We start from the raw sequence: 25,050 nt of genomic DNA on the forward strand, positions 1-25,050 counted from the left end.
TGAAAGGGACACATCAAATGGCTGCCTCCCACACGACCCAACCAGGGCCGGGACAAACTGCTGAGCCCAACCAGCCAGGGCGAGCTACTTCTTGTTACAATTAACTCATTACCAGAGATGATAATTGCATTACTCTTAATTCTATTCAATAAAACAATGTTCATCACTTTTCCCAAGAGGACATACTATCTATAAAAAAGTGCAACTCAAACTCCAGTGAGATACCACATTGCACCAGTTAGAATGGCTATTATCAATAAGACAAGAAATAAGTGTTGGAGAGGTTGTGGAGAAAAAGGAACCCTCACACACTGCTGGTAGGAATGTAAACTCATACAGCCACTTTGGAAAACAACATGGAGTTGCCTCAAAAAATTAAGAATAGACCTACCATATGACCCAGCAAGCCAACGTTTTTGAATATCTGCCTGAAACATTTGGAAATATTTACTCATAAAGATATATGTACCCCTATGTTCATTGCAGCATTACTCATAGTAGCCAGGACATGGAAACAGCCAGTCTCCTTTGATAAAAGAAAATGAGGTGCATATATACAATGGAATACTCCTCAGCCATAAGAAAAGATGAAATACTGCCATTTGTGACAACATGGATGGAGCTTGAGAGTATCGTGCTGAGTGAAATTTGTCAGATGGAAAAGAACCATATTTAAACGACTGAATGGGGCAAAGGGAAGGGGTTTGAACTATATGAAAGACTGGTTACTTGTGCATAGCTTTTCTCCATGATCCATAGCTACAGCTATGGCACTAACTTGACTTGTTATCCTATAGTACTTGCCTCTTTTAAGTTTTGGAGAAAACGAATATATGGTGTAGAAATCAATCACTAGAGAAAAAATATGCTATTCAATTGTGTTTCTTAAATACAGTGGGAAAATATTTCATGAATTTACCTATCCCCCAAAGGATATAATCTACTAAAAATAACAATTAGATATTTAAACTGTGGGATTATTTGGAACCATGGCAAATAGGGAAGTGAAAACAGTTCTTACCATTAAGCAAAACAACTGTGATAGCCGAAGTCCACAAAAAGAATGGCATTTTTCCCTCTACAAAAGATACAGTGAATATACCCAAGGAAATTGTCTGTAACTATACCGTTCTTTAAATATTCTGACATCCAACAAACACTATATTTTGCCAAAGGTAAATTAGAGCTTTGCATTATCTAGTCACAGTTTAAGAGGTTACATTTTGGTGCTTTATATAAATTAATTATGGAATCTTTAGATCACATAATCTGAAATGAAAGGGTAAATCAGTTCTTTATATTTTGGTTAAACGTCAGTCAGAGCCCTATTTTCCTTTACTAAATTTACTATTAATTCTGTAGCTTCAGAGTGATGAATATTGAATTATAGGAGTGGTAGCATCATCAGACAGTCTAATATTTGCAAGAGAAAGTTAATTATCTGAAAATTTGAGGCTTATCCAGAGGTTTAAAAAATATTTTATCTTAGTGTTATTTAAATACATGCATATTTATGTAGCTTCTTAATGCATGTTGTTTCCAACCAAGTAAATCTATTTTCATAACAGAGATTATTTAAGAGATTTAGCTTATTTTTTCTTTTTTTGGTGAATGTGCCAAACGTCTGTTTTCTATAAGACATGTGTCTGTTTCAACTTACTATTTTGATTATGAGTAGTTTATTATCCAGATAGACCTTCAAAAATAGAATATTTGCTTAAGAATTCTTATATATATATATGGTTGAGTGCATATTTTAGAATGATTTGGGGTTTATAAATAGTATGTAAGATAATATTGGGAAGATGTTAAGTATAACATATAATGCTTTAAAAAAAGGAAAGGAAAAAAGATAATATTTTAAGCATTTCCAATAAGGAAGTGAGTGAGTGGAACATCTTCAAATGCTGATTTGGTTTCCCGTAGAGCAGCATTAACGTCTTTGTGTCTAACGGACTGAGTGGGGTTCCAGCACTTACAATACCCACTTAAGTTTGTCCAGTCTCCCAAGTTGTATTACTTTTTATGAATACTGCCTTGAGATTCCAACTAACTTCCACAGTTTGACTTATACCTTTTCACATTAAGGATGTGAACTTCCTGGGGGGCAATTCTTTTATGTTTGAAATTGCTCAGAGTTTCCATCTGCTTTTACTTGACTTGTGGTCTTGAAGATCATGCTTGGCCCATGGGATATTACAGTGTGCCGAGAGGATGTAGAGTTTTGTCAGCCAGTGAAATATGTCTGGGTTTCTTCTTCTTCTTCTTCTTTTTTTTTTTTTTTTTTTTTTTTAGCAGCTTTCATACGCTCCTCATCCTGTGTGGTCTTTACTAAACTGAATTTATATTTAACAGAACTACTCACTCTCTTTATCATCTTCTATGACTTGGCCTTTTCTAAGGAGAGGTGTGTGGAAGGAACATCTGGCCAAAAAATTGTAGTCTTGGTAATAAGAAAACTAAAACCAGAAAGCTTCAAGTTGTGTTATAGATGAATGTGCTTCAATATTCACAAATGTGTATTTTCTAATGCAGAGGAGGATCATGTTTCAGATATGTACAACCGTCAAAAAATTCTCATTCCAATAGTAGACTTCACGTTTTGTCTGTGATCCAAATGACTTTCTGTTGTTTGTTTTTAGGCACTACTACAGTCTTCAGTTCAGCAACAAGTAGAAGCTATTGAAAAACAGTACATTTCTGCAATTGAGAAACAAGCACACAAGTGTGAGGAGTTGTTAAATACTCAGGTAATAAAATTGCACATCCATTACATATTTATACTTTTCTTCTGACTCTCCTCCCCTGAGAGCTTTATAACTGTTTATTCAGTTTCGTACCATTTACTTTCCATGGTGTATTTTGGAGAAAAAAAAATATGCTTATGTAAACGCCATGTTAAAGTTTGGGAATTTTATGATAGACTAAAAATAGGGCTAAAGGGCAAAAATATGTGGGACTTCCTCAAATTAATGATAATTCTTACATTAATTTCTGGGTTATAATATTATTTATCAAATAAGAGAAACAAATAGCTGACTATAAGTGTGTTATCACGTGTAATGATTTTTAGTTTAAGATTTATAAATAATGCATTTTTAAAAGTATTTATGCTTGAGTTACTTTGTGTTACATATAGGCATTGGTTTCTATTTGAATTTTTTTCTCTTCTGATTCAATGTCTTAGAAGGTGTCAAAGACACAATTAGCTGATTTACATTAAACAATCAGTTGAGCATTTATGAATGTGTCATAACATAAATAACAGTGCAAGAAATTCTCAGCAGCACTTTTGAATAACAAAACTTGGTAGAGGAAAATAAAAATCAGCTTTATTTAAAGGACCTATTTTGTATGGGAAGAAAATATACTAATTATTAGGAAAACAGAATTAGGTATAGAATTTGAATGGAGATTTATAAATATACCCCTTCATCCCTAAGATGGAGGTCAGTTCTATTAAATATTTTTCAATGTCATTTTAATAAATGGCTTGAAAGAGGAAATACACAGGGAATTTTATAAATTTTATCTAACAATTATACTCTTTTGGGTGGCGAAATACTAGGTTGTCTCAGGAACAAAGTTATATGACTTCATAATATAACAGAAAAATCACAGAGAAAAATTAAGGTCATAAAACTGTGACAACAGCCTAAGGTATGTATTAGCCAGGGCAGGTTAGGTTATACCCTAAACTCTCTGGCTTTAAATCACAAGATTTATACCTTACTCATGCTGCACATACACTGACGGTTATCTGGGGCTTAGTCTCATGTTGTCCTAACCCTAGGAAATATCCTGATAGTGTCCTTCCAACGTAATACGTTACCTGTTATTGTTGCAGAGTGAAAACAAGCCCAGTCAGATTTAATACCAGTAATTCAATATTCTGGACTGGAAATGACACTTTTATTCCCAATTTACATTCACAATGTTTCCTCTCTTCCCCTCAATCTTAATGGGGCCATGTTGAGAGCTTACCATGAACCTGGAAGGGAGAGAGCAGGAAATAGATGATAAACAGAACCAATATACCACAGTCTCCTCTTTTGGTCACCATGTACCCGTTTCCGTCTCACACGCAAATTTCATTATCCTGTCCCTGTGGGTAAAAATCTAGAAGTTCTATCCAGCTAATGCCTCACGCCGAAAGTCCGGGGTTTCTGGGTCACAGGTGGGGAGTGATATGCTGCAGTTTCCATATCTTCTGGTCCAGATATGTAGTTCTTTTGTACTTGAAGAACTAGAGACCAAAATGTATGTTATTTACCCACAACAAATCTGGTAGTCAGTGGTGAGATGAAGGTAGGGTATTTACTCTAATTTCTCTGTAGCAAATATTGAGGATCAGAGATGCACAGCTATCATTAGTATGTAGCAATTCTAAAATTTCAGTGGACAAATTAAATAAGAATCTCTGCCTGGTTAGGATTGCTCTTTCATTTACCATGATTTTCTTTTTTAGGGTTTAGGGACAGGGTCTCTAGTCCATTGTATTTTATTTTATGCTCTTGTAGGTTTTAAATTTTTTAGTATCTTTGTTGGCTATATCTAACATAGTATTGGACATTATACCATTTTTCAGCCTGCTTTCTGTCTATAGAAAATTGAGTCATTTTAGGTAGCAAATAGTTACAGTTCAGAGTAATGGTTCTTTTAGCATCTTTCTTTAAAATATGTTTTATTGATTTTTTAGCAAATGGGGGGGGGGGGGGAGAGAAACATAGAAACATAGATCTGAGGATCAAGCCTGAAACCTGGCATGTGCCCTGACTGGGAATTGAACTGGGACCTTTAGTCCATGGAACACTGCTCAGTCCACTGAGATACACCCACTGGGCTCTTTTAGTTTCTTATCTGTGATTACAATCAGCTTCCTTAGTGAAGGCAAACCAAACTCACAGTTTATGTGCTTTCTACCCTCATATTTGTCTGAATCTCTCTTTTTCTGATTAAAAATAACTTTATTTATCAAACCTGGTTTGAAGAAATCCCAATGATCTCTTCTCCCTAAACCATTTGATCCAAATGAAAGTATAAATAGTACAATCACAGCCTTATTGGGTCATTGCTTGGAGACATCTTAATGGATGGAATCTTTAACAATGAGTATGACTAACATACACTTTGTTTTAATTTAATTTGTCTTTGTTCCTCAAAGGCCTTCTCAGTTGTTTCTTTTATATATTAAGGTTGAGAATATGGTCGTCCCTGCAAATCCCTGATTTTCTGAACTTTTTCTATTGCCTATAGTTCATTGTTTGTAAATTATCTTTTTTCTTGTGAATTCAGAGTTAATTTGTCATTTTTTTTATAATGCCTTGTCAAGTGTAGCCAACATCAGAGCTAAGAAATGAATTGAGCATAATTGTAGGTTAAAAGATTAACATACAAAAATCAGTAATGTTTCCATTACACTGCTTTAATGAACCAATCAAAAAGGAAATTAAGAAACCAATTCAAATTACGATAGCATCTTAACGAATAAAATATCTAGAAATAAATTTAACTAAGGAGGTAAAAGATGGTACACTGAAAACTACAAAACATTGCTGAAAGAAATTAAACATGACCTAAATAAATAGAAAAACATCTCATATCCATCAACTGGAAATATTTGGTGAAGAGCGTTCAAAACTATGACAGGACATTTAGAGGATCATAAACAATTTAGTATGATGAAATACTATTGAAAGAAAACAACCTTAAAAGGGGATTTCATCAGTAGGTAAAATCATATAAAGTGTAGAAATGGTGATCCCACACATTTTTTTCAAATCATATTTCTTGAGATGTCATTTGAAATTTGAAATGATAGCTGAATGGTTCCATGGAAACAATTTAGTTCTCTCTCTCTCTCACTCTGTGTGTGTGTGTGTTTCTCTCTTATTTTTAGTTCTCAAACAGGTTTGTACTGGTAGTTTTGTACTGAGGTTTCTATTGTAGGAAACTTAGGTTATGCCCAATTTTTGTCCGGTATCTACCATGCTGCAATGACTAATTTAGCTTATGTATTACCTCCCTTTTCCACACTTCCCTCCCTACCCCCCAAAAAAGGCTTGATTTTCAGTTCTAAAGCATTAGTACATTAAACAAGGGAAAATGAGTTTATCATTGTTTCTTTAGCAAAAATTTCTAGAAGTGAAATTAATTATGTGGAAACAACCTTTGTTATTATTATTTACAATATAAGTCTTTGTAATATATGTTTAAAAATGTAATATATGTGTGTACCAATTTATAGATAATAAACAATACAAGAACATACTCATTCACTGAAATTATACCAGAAAATTTTAAAACTTGTAATTTGATAAGTAAAACCTGTTAGGTTTATATGATGGTTCATTTATGTCTCAACTTTGCGAGGCGTTGATGTTTGTTTGGTCAAACACTGATTCAAATATTATTGTGAAGGTATTTTGCAGATTTTTATTAACATTTATAATAGTTGACTTTAAGTAAAGGATATTACCCTTTACTTGGGATGAGTGGGCCTCATCCAATCAATTAAAGGCCATAAGGGCAAATATAAGAGGGTTTCCTGAAAAAGAAGAATTTCTTTCTCAATATTGTAAGATAGAAATCCTGTGTGAGTTTCCAGCTTGCCCTGAGGAATTCCTACTTGCTAGCCTCTAAAATACCTGACATTTGCTAATTCCTTCAAATAAATAAATCTCAATTTCTCTCTCTTCCTCTCCATGTGTCCCATTGGTTCTGTTTCTGTGGAAGAATCTGTTTAATGCAATTTGTAACTTTGTATTTACTTGCTAATCTTTAATATTACAATAACTTTTTAAGGATACTTTAGAACTTTTTTATGCTTTTTTTATGCATACTCTGTGTGATTTATACAGAGAGTTTTAATTGGCTTTTTATATAGTCACTGAGATTGTCAGAAAGCTATATTTGCATCTGTGACTTTTATCACTTCTGTTGCTTAGGACATGCCAAATGTTTACTTTAAGTCATATGATGTATTTATTAACTTATATATGTAGATATTTAGGAATTCTGGCTATCTTTACTGTGTATATCCAAAAATGCACACTTGTAATTACATCAAAGAGTCAAAGTTAGTTTTCTCATAAATTCAAACAGAATTTATCAGTTATGTTAATTAATCATTGTTTTGGTAATTATCTTTTCGTATGTCACAGGTGCAGTAGGTAAAAGGGTAGGTATCCAAATTTTACAAGAATAAATGACAGGTATTACTCGCTCTTTTCTTTTTACTTCATTTTATATATAATGGTTATAAAACAATAACAATAATTTTATTACTTGTATAAGAATTGTAGTGTTATTATTCTAATCCATTCTTAACATTCCATCAGGCTCACTTGAGTCTCATTCTCATAAAATAGGCAGAAAAGTGTGCCCTGAGACCATTTATCTGCGAGGAAAAACATATTTTATTACCTGCTAATTATTGTCCCAAAGGCATATAGTGATATTTTGGCAGATTGTGGCTAGCCATAAAATTATTTTTCTCTCTTACCACATACTTCACTTTTCTTTATTCTCCACATATAGTAAATTTAAGAGAGTGAATAAAGAAGTGAAATTTTATATTGAAACCCACTACACAGAAATAATGAGGTTACTTGCTATCTCTCTTGATTATATTATCTGAGAGAATAGGCAGATTATTATCCTCATTTAAAAAAATATATGTGATGTAATTTACATTAAGAAGAAAGCTACAGAAAGAACAGCTCTACTCATTGCTTGGGGGAAAATTTGTCATAATGATAAAAAGAAATGAGAACTTCTAAATTCCCATGTAATTTTATGTTCTCGAATTCCTGTGCTTTGTTTTGCTCTTTCCTTTCACTACTCTTCCTCAGTACAAACACCACTCTTTCTGAGAGGACATGTTCAAGGAGAACAGAAGCCCTAGAGTAGTGAGAAGATCGCTACCGTGCACCACCCTGCCCAACAGGATTGCCTGTCTAGGTGAATTGTGAGCAGCGAGCTAACAAATGAAAACAGGGAAACATGGCCTGCGATCTTTTGAGGCATTTTTTAAAAATGAGCCAAGTAATCTATACTGAAAATGGACAAGTACTCTTAACTTTTAAAAGAATGTTTCACAAACTGCTGATTTTAATGATGTTTCCTGGCATGATTCCAGATGGTTTGCTAAAGAAGAATGGTAACTTCTGGAACCAAGATTGATTTGCTAAGAAAATATTGTCCAGCTAAACTTATCTTTTTGGGGGACAGATTTGGTAGGCTAATTAGTCAGGCAAAGATTATGTAAAATTTAATAAATTAAGTCTCTACAAGATCATTGTGAACAAAATTATGAAACATATGAGCATAAAGGCATTAGATAAATGTCTAAGTGCCTACACCAAACATATAAATATATGGAGGAATATCTAGTTAAAGGAATGGTCTATAGTGAAATACCACAGAATACTATTTTCATCTTTATTCTGCTCAATAATGTATTAATGATTTGGATGAAAATATTGAAAGCATTTTTTTTCACATTTGTACATGACATGAAGTTGTATTTAAAATATTTGATGGAGGCTAGATTCGTTGAGCTGTATCCAAAGTGAAATTCAAAACTAACAAATATTAGCATTTTATACTTAAAACTTAAGCATCAGTAAAGGATTAGGAGCCCAACTCAGCCATACTACATTCATGTATTTAAGATTTAGGGGTTTTATTTAGTAAGTTTTAAAAACAGGTTTTAAAAACTTACGTAGTTTCACTTTGATATAATTGAAATCAACTTTCAAAAAGGGAAAACAAAGGAAGAGCAGTACTGGGTCATACTTTTAAAATATTATTTTCAAATTGGAACATAGTTAAAGCACAGTAAATATAGGATTGAAGAGACATAAAAACACATAGTATGAAGAACAATTAAAGGCACTACTTGGCCCTGGCTGGTTTGGCTCAGCAGTTAGAGCATTGGCTCAAGGACCAATGAGTTTTGGGTTTGATACCAGTTAAAGGCATGTACCTCGGTTGCGGTTCATCCTGACCCTGATCGGGTTATGTGGGAGGCAGCCAGTCAGTGTAGCTCTAGCAGATCGATGTTTCTCTCTGTGTCTCTCTCTCTCTCCTTCTCCCTCCCACTCTATCTGATAATAAGTAGAAAAATATTCTCAGCGGAGGAATTAAAAAAAGGCGCACTACTTAAAATAAGTTACCTATTTTGATGTTTGTTATATGGAAAAAAATTAGGCTTATTTTGGATCATTATAGAACCAGGATCAGCATATTGATAGTAGGAACTTCTTACTCAACACAAAAATATGAAGTTTTATTAGGGTTCACCTAACTGCATTACATTGATATGAAGTCAGCTATTTTAGACTATTTTTACCTAAATAACAACTATTTTATATGGTTTAACTTACTGTAAAGAGGTAGTAGGTAGTGTTTTCTCAGGATAGCACATTACATTTCTCTGGAGTCACCTTGTCATAACACGGACGGTCATTAAATGGATAGTTGGTGAAGGGGCTTCCAGCATTGGATGAAGAATCAGTTCAAGTATTCTTTAAATGCTGGCCTCAGGATTTTGTGATTCTAGAAATTGATTTTAATTTGCACTTGCTGAGATTTGCAGAATGGAGAGCCAGATAGACATGGGCTTGAGTATAGTTGGCATTGTCATTCTTGCCTTAGAATTTCCTCATTTGTCTAGATAACAAATATTTTTTACTATACTTACGGACATGATAAGGAAATATTTTTTATAGCGTTAAGCTGTTTATTCCAATATTTAAAGGGAATATTTTTTAAAACAATTTTTATCTTTATATTGACAACTTTTTTAAAAAAACATGATTTCTATAAACCAATATCTTGGATATTTTCCTTCAGAAAGAAGATTTTCTTTATAATACACACTCTGGATAAAATTCATCCTTTGCTAAAAATAATTTCTTGTGAAATACTTTTTACTAACTTATAGAAGATAAAATATTGAAAGCAGATTGCAGAAATAATAGTAAAATAAATGCTCATTGTAAAAAAGTTATCTACCCACTAAATTTATTTTCTTTGCTCCAAGATTTTTAAAATAACGTATGTTCTGTTTTAAATGGTAACAATTTTGATGAAAAGAAGGCCTGAGAAAGATCTTTATACTTAATTCTCTATCATATAAGCAATTTAATAACTTAGATTGGACAGCTATTTATTATTTTTGTTACCTTACAATTAAAACTCATGAATCAGAGATTTGATGTTAGATGAAACATACTAGTTTTATTACTTGTATACTCAAAACATAGCATTCTTTCAATGGCCACAAGAATCATCTAAATCAAGCTCTGAAATATTCTGCATTTAAATTCTTATCATTTGAAAAAAAGATAAATTATCATTTGCACTACTTTCAAGGTCTGTTTCAAGAAATGATGATTCATTAGGTATCTCAAAAATGTTTTCCATGCATACTTACAAGTTCTTCATTTATCCCTGTCATAACTTAACCATTATTATAGAGGATATAGCACTTGATTATATGAGTGGCAGTTAAAGAAGAAATACGTAGATAAGTGAGGATTAAAGTTCAGATTATGAAATTACCAGATTTATAAATAACATGTCCAAGAAAGCATTTACAGTTACATTATGGAATGGGTGTATGCTCTAAACATTTTACTCATATATTAACTCATTTAATATTTATATTTTACTTTAGATGTTACTGGAATGAAACAAATAGATTAGACTACCTAAAACAGAGCCATATGAAGAGTTTTCAGTTGGGCCCAAAATAGAAATCTTGTCATTTCTCAGAGTAAAAAAAAAAAGTCCTGCAGTAAATGGAAGGCTTTATAGTGGCAGCAGCCTCCAACTGTGCCAGGGCAGCTTCTTCTGTTTATCCCACAGTGCTGTACTATTCACATCCGTAAATCAGAGGCTGCCAGGGACCCACCTATAGTCTAACAAAGTTTGGTTTATAAGGTTGCTGCACAAGGCATAATATATACTAAGGGAACTATGAATGTCTTTAAAAGGAGGAGTAGGGAAGAATATTATAGGATTTGGGGAGCTAGAATTACTCATAGAATGGTCTTTCAGAGATCTGTAAGAATTTATTTTAAAAAGTGACTGGAACAATCTGTGAACTTTAGCGCACTTGAGTCTGTCTAGAGTTACTATTAGATTAGTTTTTTTTTCTGTGGTCTTATCTTAAAATATATGGGTCTGAATGAAGTGTTGATAAATGATTTGACCTCAGGTAGTCTGTTATGTACATCATGGGCAAGTCCAACACAATTTATTTTGTGACTCAACTGTGTTTTGCAAAATGTGGTTTTTGTTCCCACTCACAGTTCTCCCTCTTAGGTTACTTGTTAGTAATATTGTCTTTTACTTTATCAGGATAATTGCAATCTTCTTCTGGTTTAACCTCAAGTGAAGGGAGTTAACCATATTCCTCAGTTCATCAGTTCATGGCATTTTATTCTATTGGGTCTTGCAAAGCTCGTGTGTGTGTGTGTGTGTGTGTGTGAGTGTGTGTGTACATACATGAAGTTTTTGTCCTTATTTCCCAGTTTTCATCCTGTCTGCCCTCTCACTGGGGCAAGCATTTTAAAATGTGTCTTTATTGGCCCTGGCCGGTTTGGCTCAGCGGTTAGAGTGTCGGCCTGTGGTCCTGAGAGACCCGGGTTCGGTTCCGCTAAGGGCACGTACCTCAGTTGCAGTTTGTCCCCGGCCCTGGTTGGTTGTGCGGGTGGCAGCCACTCGATGTGTCCCTTTCACATCGATGTTTCTCTCTCTCTCTCTCTGTTCCTCTCTCCCCCTCCCACTCTACCTGAACAAAAAAAGTGGTAAAATGTCCTCGGGTGAGGATAAAAAAAAAAAAATAAATAAATAAATAAATAAATAAAATGTGTCTTTATTATGCAATCTATGTGTTATTATTTTGTGAGCATGTATTTTTATTTTTTTTAAATGGTATTATGTATAAAATTTATTCTGCTTCCTACTTCTTTTCCACTAAGGTCGATGCTACTAAAATTCACTAAAAATTATGCTTTTAACATTCAAAACTATTGCTGTGTGTACATGATTTTCTATGTTTTGACATCTTTGTTACTATGTGTAAATCTAATTCACTTTTCTAAATTGTAGACTCCGTAGAATGAATCCACACATATTTTCTCTGTCTACTCTCTCATTATGGACCTCTACGTTGTCTCTTAACTCTTCACTAACCCAGTAGCTTTTATGTGTCTTATAGTTAGTTCAGGGCAAGAAAGAAAAGTGTGTCCACCTGTTTGTCTATCAGTTGTTGATCATCGTCTTCATCCAAGAGTGTAAATGTTGTATGGTAGGCTGTGCATATATTTAAATATTGCCAACTTGTTCTCCAGGATGGTGGTGACAGACTACAGTCCTACCAGCAATACACAGATTCCTGCACCCCTCCGAATCTGGCACTATCTAGCTTCTCCTGTTTACTCTTTTAGTAATTGATATATCATTCTTAATTTGCATTTCTTATCATAAATTTGTTAATTTGGGGGATAAATAAATTGTGTGCTCAATAGTCTTTTTTTAATAGAGCTTGATTATATTTTTCTTTGTAAATTTAAATATTAATTCCTAAAGGGTTTTAGAGCAAATGAATTTCTGTTATCTGTAAATGGGGTACTAACTTTGTCCTTAGTGTCTATTGATAAACAAAATCCCTAATTTTTATATAATCCAATTTTTGATTTTTATATATCATCAACTTTTGTCTTATGGTTTGTGCTGTTTCTTTTTTTTTTTTTTATCCTCACCTGAGGACATTTTCTTTTCCCATTTAGAGTGGGAGGGAGAGAAAGGAAGAGAGAGAGAGAGAAACATCAACGTGAAAGGGACACATCGAGTGGCTGCCACCCGCACGACCAACCAGGGCCGGGGACAAACTGCAACTGAGGTACGTGCCCTTAGCGGGAACTGAACCTGGTCTCTCTGGACCACAGGCTGACGCTCTAACTGCTGAGCCAAACCAGCCAGGGCTGTGCTGTTTCTTTAAAAATGCCTTTATTATCCTTATAGCCAAAGGCTTACCTGTATACTTCTTTCCTACTAACTTTATAATTTTATATTTTACAGTTTGGTATTTTATCCTTATAGAGTTTGACTTTGTATGCAATGTTAGATAAAGATCCAGTGTCCATTTGCATGTTTCTCTTTATCTGAGACCTTGGGCAGAGGTCTTCTTGAGGTGCTTCTGCTTAGGCCTCCTTACTGGGAGTAGGAAGGAGAGACCTGGATTCAGTACTTTCCCACTCCTCCTCCTGATTGCCTTTCCCATCCCCCGCCCTAGGGTCCATAAAACTGCCAGAGACTATTTTCAGGACTCCCACAGCAGCAGATGAGCCCCATTTCTATGCTACTTACATGACCTGCACCTGTGCACAGTTCCATGGGGGAAAATGGAATCAGTGCTTCTCAAGTTTTAGCCACTTGCTTATAAGTAAGTGACTAAAGGCTTCTCTGTTTCTCTAATTATTGCTCAATCAGCAACTCCCACACTTGAGAGTTTGCTATCTTCATTTCATCTGAGCTCCTGACAACACTAAGGTGATATTTTCAGAGTATAATTTTTGGACCAGAAGCTTCAAAATCAGCATCACTTGGGGAGCTTGTTAGAAATGTAAGTTTCTAGCCCTACTCCAGACTAACTGAATCAGAAACTCTGCTCTTGGGCCCATTAATTTCTCTTAGTACTCCAGGTGATTCTGATACGTGTAAAAGTTTCAGAACCACTAAACTAACAGTGTACCTTTACTCATTGTTTTGTGGTGCCTCTTTATTCTATATTAAGTTCCCCTATTACATGAGTCTATCTCTGAGCTATCTATTCTGTTGCATTAATTTATATATTTATTCTTATATAAATACCATACTATTTTTATCACTATGTTTATTTCTGTGTGGTATATTTTATTATATGGTATGACAGGTCTCTGCTCTTCTTAATGTTTTTTTCTTTCAATACTTTAAATATTTCCCTCTACTTTTTAGGTTTCATAGTTTCTGAAAAGAAGTCTACTGTAATCTTTTATCTATTTCCTCTTACAAGTAAAGATTTATTTACAGTTTTTGTTTTGCTTTTTCAATCTTCACCCAAGGATATTTTTTTCCCATTTATCTTTGATAGAGTGGGACAAAGAGAGAGAGAAAAACATCAACATGCGAGAGACACATCAACTGGTTGCCTCCTGCATGACCCGTCCAGGGCTGGGGACCGAATCGCAACTGAGGTATGTACCCTTGACTAGAATTGATCCCACGAATCTTTGGTACACGGGCCAACACTTATCTACTGAGACAAACAGGCCTATTTTTTGTTTTTAGCTCTGGCTTTTTTCAGATTTCCTCTTTTCCTTTGATTTTCTGTTATTTGAGCACGATACACATAGGTGTAGATTTTTTAGTATTTATCTTGCTTGGTTTTCTCTATGCTTGCTAGATCTGTGGTTTGATATTATTAATATTAGAAAATTCTTGGCCATTATTACTTCAAATATATCTTGTTCTTATTATTTGAATATGTCTATTGTTACTTCAAATATTACACGTATGTTATGCCTTTTAGAATGATATCACAGTTGTCCTCTGTGGCTTAGTTTTGTTTTCTTCTTTGTATTTTTCTCTTTGCACTTCAGTCTAGGGAGTTTTAAATGGCCTACTTTCATGCTCATGATTTTTTTCCTTACTTAGGTTGATTCTGCTGATGAACCCATCAAAGGCATACTTCCTTTCTGTTTTGATTTATAGCATTTCTTTTTGATTCTTAGAGTTACTCCCTGTATACTATTCATCTGTTCTTGCATGTTATCTTCTTTCTCCATTAGATTCTTCAATATATTAATCATTTTTATTTTAAATTTTCAGTCTTATAATTTCAGAATCTTTGTCATATCTGAAATGGGCTCTATACTTTCTTTGTTCCTTCAGACTTTCATAGCTGTTCAGCACGCCTTATAATTTTTTGTTGTTGAAAGATGATTTTGTAACTATGTATGATGACAGATGTTAACTAGGTTATTGTGATCATTTTGCAATATATAAAAATATTGATTCATTACATTGTACACCTGAAACTAATGTAATGTCATATGTTAATTATACCTCAAAAATATAAATATATTTTATCATGTAATAGGAATTGTGGTAAATAGACTTTTAGTGGAAAGTTTTGTTACTTTGACAGAACTAAGCACCTGTGTTTAATGTTTTCAGTTTAACTTACCAGAAGATTCAGATTCCTAAAGGTCCTTGTTCTTGTCTTCCCTGTTGTCTTTGGCTTCCCTAAGAATTCCTCCTTAGGTAGAGTCTGTCTTACAGCTTTTACAGCTGTTATCCACTGTTACGCTGGTACCCTGTTGGTTTGATCACAAGGCACTGGGGAAAGGAAGCATCCTATTATCTTATGATAAAATCTTTGTCTTGTAATATGTTCAGTCCTTTACAAGTATTTGTTAGGTTCTCCTCCTCCCCCTCCTGTTTTATAAGACACAAGATGGCTAGAGCGGGCTGAAATCTTGGTAATGCCTTTCCTCCAGGTGGGAGGTTTTATAAGATTTTATTAAAAGTCTTTTTACTTAAAGAATAGGCCTCTGTTATTTATGGAGAATGCTCGGAGCATGATTCACAGTGGTTACTTTTTCTACTCCCTTTGCCAAAGCTATGCGGAGAAATTTTGTACCCCTTCATATTGAGATCCTGATAAGATTTCTGGGGGGAAAACTCAAGAGTGTCGGGACCCTATGACATCAGTCCCCAAGAGTTATTACTTTTATACTTATCCACACTCATCCTCCAGCCATCCCTCAAGTTTATCATTGAAGTGTCCCTACCAGTTTATGTCTCCAGCAGCTTCTGTTCTAGGTAAGAGGATCTTGGTGTGTCTCGCTGGATTTTCCTATCTCCATAGATTTTGGTGTGGCAGTTATTCCTGTGATAGTTCTCTGATGGATCTGAGGTATATCACCGATCTTAGTTTGTCCAGCTTGTTGCTTGTTTTAAGAATTGGAGTGATATCCCAAGCTCTTTACATATGAAAGCTGAAAGCAAAAGTGTGACTATAGGTTTTTATTATCTACTTTACAAATGTATCCATCAAAACTTTCCTTAGATTAAAAGTATTTATTAAAAACTTTCCTTCCAAATAAGACCAATAAAGGCATAGTGACTCTAGTTGAAGTAGGGATGGGGATGCCTAGTTTTCTGCAGAACAGAATTTGAAAACTCTTGGTCCCTTCTATAAACTGATCAGGACAAGGACTAAACCCTTATGAATAGTCTGTTGTTTTTTGTCAAGCACCCTGTCTTTTACTGATGTTAGTACTTAATATATTTTGAATTACATAATGTGATCACTCATTATTTATACTGTTTACTGTGTACCCTCATATACTTCATAGAAATATATTTTATTTGGGGGGGGGTAATGGAATGTATTATATTTTAAAATATGTATTTTATTTGACTGTAGAAAATAAAATGTTCTGCTTGAAGAAATTATCCTTCTTATCTAGGAAATATATTAATTTTGCATAGCAAAGAGAAAGGCTTTTTTTCCCTACAATTTTTTCTCTAGATTAATATATAATCTTTGAAGAAAATATGTTAAAGGTGTTTGATAGAATTAATTTATTTCCTATTTAAAAGATATTAAAACTGTGATAATCTTTTCCAATATGTTATTCACCAAATCTACATTTCATGATAATCTTAAGATTTGTGTGAGAAAAATGTTAGACTCCTCTTAAGTCTTCCCACAACTTCAGTGTCTTAAAACTCTCAGCTATATTTTGAGGAGTGGGGCTGGGAATCTGATATATAATTCTTTTTATTGACTTTTCAATTTCTGTCATGTTATATATGCTTATGACCTGTTTTTCAACTGAACCAGTAATTTAGTCCATTACTGGTCTGTGTAAATCTTAGCCACAGCTATTTCCCAAGGTGGTTTTGGGTCTAACGAGTGGTTGGTGTTGATGTCCAGCAGGAAATCTTGCAAACCAGATGATTAGTGTGGTTCAAACTGTAACCTTGTTAAAGCATTGGTCAGGTTGCACTTAGGAGAGTTATTTAATTAGTTTCCCAATAATATTTGTGTACAGTTTTTAGGTGACCACTACTTTTTTTTTTTCTTTCACCATAGTTCAGAGAAAGACAGTTACTTGTTGTTATCACAGTCAGATATTAATCCAATACTCTTTTTTTTTTTAAAGGTATCTTTAGGCAGTCATTTTAATAACTGGTAGGACTTCTCTTGAACATTAGTATCTATAATGTCATAAACTTAAATTGAGAGCTTTCAATAATTTAGGCACTGTACTTGAAAGGTTTTAAAAACTATATAAGACATTCTCTGCCTTCAAGAAAATCTTAGACTTATTATGGGATGCAGATGTAAAATGAATAATGATACAGTATAAAAAACAGTACACTAGTGATGGAAACAGAATACACTGGGATTATAGATAAGAGAGCAGGAAATGTTTCCTGAGCTTTTAGGAATTAATTCAAAAGAGGTAACATTTTAATGGGCCTTGAGAGATTTGCTTTTAACTTGAAGAGAAAGTGTGTTGTAAGTACAAAGAAATAGTCTGATTTCAAAAATAACTTACTTATACTGTATGTGTATTTTTTCATGTTTATTGAAGCATAAATCATATACAGTAAAATCCAACCATTTTAAGTGTACCCCTTTTTTAAATTCTGGCATTTAGTTTTATATCTACAACCTAAATAAAGATTTTTAAAAAATTTCATTATGCCCCAAAATTCCTTCATGCCCTTCTATAGTCAATCTATACATGTGTTTTTAAGATACATCAAGTGAAAATTTTGTTTTTGTTTTACTTTTCTGCTATTGAATACTTTCATTTTACATGGTATATTTTCCCAGAATTTTTTTTCTAGCTTTCCAAATTTGGATTATTTAAATGGGTGTCATAGTAAGTTAATTTAGGAAAGAATGTTACAGATTTAATTGTTTAATAATTTACAGGCATGTATTATTTTAATCTTAAATTACAATACCTATTTTTATTAATAAGGGGAAATGATGTGATTAAAAAATATAACGTTAAATACACAGCTTTGTTTTGTGATTTTTATAAAGGCCAGGGCACGACAAAAGTACAAACTGATGGTTTTAAAAAGGAGAAAAGGAGAGGAGAGAGTAAAAATGAGTGCTCTGATATACTTAATGCAGTTAATGAGAGGAGAACTCTAAGTATCTAGGATACATTCTGTTGTCAGTGTCATTCTCTGCTTTTTTTTTTTTACATACTTTGTAAAAGCAGGTATATTGATTTCCCTAAAGACACTCATAGCTAGGACTAGGAATCTTATTTTTAACATTATATTTATTACATAAAACATTATGTAATAAGGAAAGGTAGACATTTCACTGAATTCCAATGGTGAATCATGTATATATTGTAAAGAAACAAAAAGTTGTATATAGATTTAATTGAATTTCTCTACATGAACTATCATTCAAGATGACTACCTAAGGGATAGTAACTCTTCTGTAACGAAGTACATGCTTATGTGTTGCAGTAAAACTCATTTTATACCCCCCTTGTTTGTCTGTGAAGAGAGAGATGCTCTGCTCATGCCAGGGAGATGCCCTGCAGTCGCTCAGTCCTCCAGTTCACTGTGACAAATAAGTGTGTCTAATTTAGTGTATAATTATATTTAGAATTTTTAAGATTCTAATTATGACATTTTTCATTCTCTCTTAAATATTGATTCCTAATAATTACATTGTGGTCAGAGAACAATATTTAAATGATACTGAATCTTTAATTGTAAAAATGACCCACTAATTGGCAAAATTTCATTATTGTTACATGTGTTGACAAAAGAAATGTCCAAACCTGTAGAGAATTCTTAAGAGTTTATTTGAGCTAAACTCATGAAAATTGCTGGTAAGTAAAACCTCAGCAGATTGAGAAAATGTTCTGGAGAATGGCAATTTTGCAGCTTATTTCATACATTAGAATAAAGGAGGAGACTGAAGGAGGGTTACAGGAAATCCACTGGTGATAGTTTAAGGGGACAGGAGAATGCAAAGCAGGGAAATCTCTGGGATTGGATAAAAAGTAATTTGGAGAGACACATTCTTCTTTTACATTGGTGGGCGCAGGACAGTTAATAGTTAACATTTACAGCGCATAGAGATGGTGTGCTGGAAACAATATAACAATGAGGGGTTCTGTGTTCTCATGCTCTGGTGGGATGGTTGTGCCCTAAGGGGTCTAGGAAAGGAGATTACTCTGATGTTCCAAAGGTATATATTCTTAGATGCAAAAAGACAATAGACAAGCTCACTTAAGGTAAAGATTGACCTTTATGAAGGAAGCTGCAGGTTGAGGATGTGACTACTCACCATGACCTGCTTTTAGTTAGGAATTTTTATGTTCAGACCATCCTATGTGATTACTTTCAGTCTTTTGAGTTTGTACGGCCACCATTCAGACCTCCCTTGAGTTTGTCAGGTTTAGTATGTAGTCCCTTTTTAGTCTACATATATGCTTGTAAACATTGTGTATTCCACTATTGGTATAGTGTTACATATATATCCATTAATCAAACCTGTGAGTTATGTTAAAATTGTAATTTACTATACTTATTTTCTACTGCTTGATCTACTAATTATTGAGAGAAATGTGTTCAAATCTCCTACTCTAATAATTGAACTGTCAGTTTTCCTTTGAAGTTCTGTCAATTTTTGCTTCATATATTATGAGGCTATGTTATTATGTGCATACAAATTTATTTGTTTTATCCTCCTGGTATCATTTTGCTGTGATGTCTTTATTCTAAGAATGCCTGTTGCCTAAAGTCTGTTGTTGATATTAATATGACTTAAGTTTTGTCTTGGTTAGAATTTGCCTAAAGGTATTTACAATTGATTGATTATCAATCTTTCTGGGTTTACATATAACTACTATAAGCATCATGTAGCTGGATTTTTATGTCAATTTGGCCTGATGGTCTGTTTTTTTTACACTTTATTATTTGGAGCAGCTTTAGATTCACAGTAAAACTAAGCCTAAAGTACAGTTTCCATGTAGCCCCTGCCCCAGACATACACGATTTCTCTCACTGTCAACATCCTACAACAAAAAACTACATCATTATCATCAAAAGTCTTTAATTTACATTAAGATTTATTCTTTGTGTTGTTCATTCTATGGATTTAGACAAATGTGTAATGAGTATATCTACCATTGTGGTGTCATTCGTCATATTTTTACTGCCCTTAAACTCTTCTGTGTACCACCTATTCATACCCCCTTCTACCCTAGCCCTAGCAAACACTAATCATTTTACTATCTCCATAGTTTTACCCGTTCCAGAATGTCATACAGTTGGAATTATACAGTATGTAACCTTTCCAGAATGACTTTTTCCACTTAGCTATATACATTTAGATTTCCTCCATGTCTTTTCATAATGCATTCCTTTTAGCATAGAAAAATACTCTATTGTCTGAATATACTACGGTTTATTTATACATTCACTTACTGAAAGACACCTTGTTTGTTTCCAGGTTTTGGCAATTATGAGTAAAGCTGCTATAAATATTTGTGTGCCAGTTTTTATGTGGACATAGGTTTTCAACTTATTTGTGTAAATACCAAGAGCTATTTTGCTAGATGAAATGTAAGAGTATATGTAGTTTTATTGAGAAAAAAAAACAAAAACAATTGCCAAACTTTTCCAAAGTGATTGTACTAGTTTGTATTTCCACCATCAATTAATGAGAAACCTTGTTGCTCCCCACCCTCACCAGCATTTGGTATCAGTGTTTTGGATTTTTACCCTTCTAATAGATGTGCATTGATGGCTTATTGTTTTCATTTATGATTTCCTAATGACATCTGATGTTGAACAACTTTACATATGCTTATTAGTTGACCACTTATTAGTGGGTTTATTTGTGGGCTCTTAATTCTCTTCCATTGGTCCACGTACTATTTCTATACCAGTACCATACTCTTTGGATTACTATAGCTTTGCAACCTGGTTGAAATCATAAACTGGGATTCTTCCCCTTTTGTTCTTCTTTCTTAGTTGTTTTGACTGTGCAGGTTCTTTTGTGGTTTCATACGAATTTTTGTGTTGCTTTTTCTATTTTATGAAAAATCTTACAGGAACTTTGATAGAGATGACATTAAATCTGTTGTTGGTTTCGGATAGTATGAACATTATAACAATATTAATTCTCTTAATGCATGAACACAGGATATCTTTCCCTTTATTTTTCTCTTTAATTTCTTTCATCAATGCCTTACAGTTTTCAGTATATAGATCTTTCATCCTCTTGTTTAAATGTATTCCTAAATATTTTATGTTTTTGATGCTGTTGTAATTGTGATTATTTATTTCTCTTTTAGTTAGTTCCTAGTTAGTGTATAGAAGCTCAACTGATTTTGTATGTTTGCTTTATATTCTGAAACTTTATTGGATTCATTTATTAGTTTTAAGAGTTTTTGGATGGAGTCTTTAGAATTTTCTATATTTAAGTTCATAATATCTGCAAACAGTAATAATTTTTATTCTTCATTTCCAATTTGAATGACTTTTATTTATTTTTCTTGCCTAATGGCTCTGGCTAGATCTTCTAGTGCTATGTTAAGTAGAAGGGGTGAGAGTGGGCACCTTTGTCTTGTTCCTGATCTTAGAGGAAAAGCTTTCAACATTTCACCAATGGATATGATGTTAGCAATTGGCCTGTCATATATGGCCATTGTTATGTTGAGGTATGTTCCTTTTATAGCCAAGTTGTTGAGTTTTTATCATGAAAGTGTGTTGAATTTTGTCAATGCTTTTTCTGTATCTATTGAGGTAAAATTGAAAGTGCTGCCCTGGTCGGTTTGGCTGAGCAGTTGGAGCATTGGCCTGTGGACCAGAGAATCCCGGGTTCGGTTCCTGCTACGGGCATGTACCAAAAGAAAAAGAAAAAGAAAAAGAAAAGAAAGAAAGTGCTATTGGATGGCACTGAATAGTTTTTTAGTGAAGGTATATTGTAGGTAAACTCTTGAGTTTTGTTTTTATTATAATAAATTTATTTCTTCCTCATTCTTATAAAGTAGTTTTACTACATATATAATTCTGGGTTAGTACTAATTACCATTTTTGTAAGTAATCAGTCATTTCTCTATGATCGATGATACATAATCTCATTTGGCTTTGAGTTCTGCTACTTCACTGTAATATTATTTAGTGTTTCTTTTTTATTTTTTATTAAGTATTGAGCTTTAAATCTGAGTATATATGTGTTTCTTCATTCTGGGAAATTGCCTCTACCTCATTCTCTCTGTTATTTTTCTCAGAACTCTAATTTAATGTTAAAGCTTCTCGATCTAGCCTTAATGTTTCTCATAATTCTGTAGCATATTTTTAAATTCTTTGTCTATGTTCTGCATTTTATATAATCACTTCAGATCTTTCTTTCTGTTCATAGTTTTTATTCTGACTAAACTGAAGTTTAAGTCAAACATGGAGCTTTAGTTTTCAATTAATATAATATATATTCTTTCCATATTTTGTTTTCCAAGTATACATATTTATTTTTACAGTGTTTTTTAATACTTTCGACACTTTACAGATTTGTTAAATGTACATTTTATAAATATACTGTAGGTAGTCATTCTAGTATCTGCTTTTTTTTAGGTCTGATTCTGCACACCTGCCTTCTTACAGTCATAGTAACTTGTTTCCTCAGATATTTTGTGTTTTACATTTTTAAAATCATCTTCATTGGAATTTTTTTTTTTTTAATCCTCACCGGAAGACATTTTTACATTCATCTTCAGATAGAGTGGGAGGGGGAGAGAGAGAGAGAGAGAAACATCAATGTGAGAGAGACACATCAAGTGGCTGCCACTCACATGACCCCAACCGGGGCCAGGGACAAACTGCAACCAAGGTACATGCTCTTAGCGGAAACCGAACCCGGGACTCTCTGGTCCGCAGGCCGACGCTCTAACCGCTGAGCCAAACCGGCCAGGGCTTCATTGGAATTTTAATTTAGGTATTCTTTGATGCTTGGGTTTAAGGTCTATTCTTCCATGAAAAATTTGTTTTGCTTCTGACAGTCCTTCAGAGGCAAAGGTTTTAGTTTGAGATTTTTGAAAAACATAGTTTGTAGGAAATCTGGCCCCAAACCTGCAAAAGAGGTAGCATATGATTATGAATTCAGGAAACCTTCCCCCTACTCCTCCCTACCAAACTCAAAACAAAAAAGCTAGTTGAGCCAGTGCCCTTTTAGATTCTCTTTGCTGGGTAGGTATTTCTCTGGTTCATCCTTTTAGGGTGTTACCTTTCAGTCATTTTAGCTTTATGCAAGAATTTCCTTAACTAACTTCTTACTTTTTAGCCCCTAGGGTTTGATTTCTGTTTGCAATCATGGTTCATTAAACCAAAACTCCAGTATTTCAGCATTCTTCAGATCTCCTAAGAACAGCTGCTGGATTCAAAGCTTGCTTACCTCTATGAATATGTGCTTTTTTATCATTTTTGTCTAGTTAAATTTCTTGCCAGCTCAGCAATATTTAAAAAGCTGTTTTGTTTTCTCCATCCAACATTTCTGCTGGGTTTCTTATGATATAAATTATGTCATGTAACCAGAAAAGTATATTTGCTTTTTATTTATCCCTCTCTTTTATATAAATGTAAACATTATAGAAATGTTTTCAGTGAGCTTATATTAATTACATTCGTAATTAATTTAAAATGGCTAATATCACTTAATAAATAAATAAATAGGCAAGATAATAATGGTTTAAAGCACAACTTCTCTCTCTCTCTCTTTTTTTTTTATCCTAACCTGAGGACATTTTTGCATTTATCTTCAGATAGAGTGGGAGGAAGAGAGAGAGACACATTGACTGGCTGCCACCCACAGGACCCCAGCTGGAGCCAGGGACAAACTAAAGCACCACTTCTCAAACGGTATCTCAGAGTTAAAATCTAAAAAGTTGTTCTGTGGAAAAACATGATAATAAAACACTTTGGGGAAGTCATGCATACTCTGTTCCTATCTAGAGGTTGAAAATATTCACTGGCTATTAAAGGTTCTGTATGAAAAGTACACAGATTTTATTCCGTCTCCCTTGCTCCATGGAATATTTTTGATAGTGAGAATCTATTAAATGTCTTAGAGAAATATGGACATTGTGGTATATAGAAGAAAATAAGTTAGTCAAAATATGTTGAAATGACTTCAAAGATAAATTAAATTTAAAAAGGGTATGTTTGGGTTAGTTTATGGAAAGTCTTGAGCTCCAAATGGATGATTTTATACTATAGCCCAATAGGATGAGATTTGAGAAATGACATTTATATTCTTCCCAGGTACTTTTCCCTTGTGCCTATGTCTCTCTGTACCTTATAAAATTTAACCAAAAAGAGTAAATTGTATGTTGGACATTATTAATTTTAACAATTTCTAATTTTTTTCTAGAATGTAGACAAAAATGTATGTTTGATTTTTCAATTATTATTATTTTAAGCAAATGTTTATCCAGTTCACTTATTTTTCCACTGTAGATGAATCCTGATACTCCTACTGCCATTTTCTGTGTAGTTGTATTATACATTTTCTTTTGAAGTTTTATGAAAACAATGTTAAATTTAAAAAATAATATTCCACCCACCAGTTTCCTAATATAACAGTGGGGTTTTTTGTGATCCCTTTCAGTATTTATTCAGATGTACATACTATTATATATGGTTATAATATACATTATTATACATATATGTATGTATACATGCATACAATAATATATGTAATTACAGTAATGGTGATGGCTTTAAATAATTCCATGTCTTCAAGTAATTTTATTTTATAAACATAATTCAATATTGATACATATTTTCATACTTATTTTACTTCCTTTTTTGTATTCTTACTTTTATACTTATGATACTTTCTTTAGATGACACACCATAGTTAATTGTACTGTACCCACTTGTTGAACATTTAAAATATTTTGGTTTTTCATTTTTATAAGAAATGTTGCTGTATAG

The 25,050-nt window shown here is 33.4% G+C and overlaps 1 protein-coding gene across 8 annotated transcripts in view; it reads left to right on the forward strand.

Annotated features, from left to right (window-relative positions):
- The window catches only part of CCDC91 (coiled-coil domain containing 91), a 273,314-nt gene that overhangs the window by 161,754 nt on the left and 86,510 nt on the right, over positions 1-25,050 (forward strand). For 7 of the 8 annotated variants that reach the window (XM_036251940.1, XM_036251939.1, XM_036251941.1 and 4 more), the window contains one exon: positions 2,643-2,750. The exons of the other annotated variant lie outside the window; for it this stretch is intronic. In XM_036251940.1, the coding sequence (XP_036107833.1) occupies positions 2,643-2,750 (108 nt within the window). The remainder of the gene's footprint in view (positions 1-2,642; positions 2,751-25,050) is intronic. 8 annotated transcript variants of the gene reach the window in all.

This window comes from Molossus molossus, unplaced genomic scaffold, assembly GCF_014108415.1.
Source record: "Molossus molossus isolate mMolMol1 unplaced genomic scaffold, mMolMol1.p scaffold_m16_p_10, whole genome shotgun sequence".
NCBI lineage: Eukaryota > Metazoa > Chordata > Mammalia > Chiroptera > Molossidae > Molossus > Molossus molossus.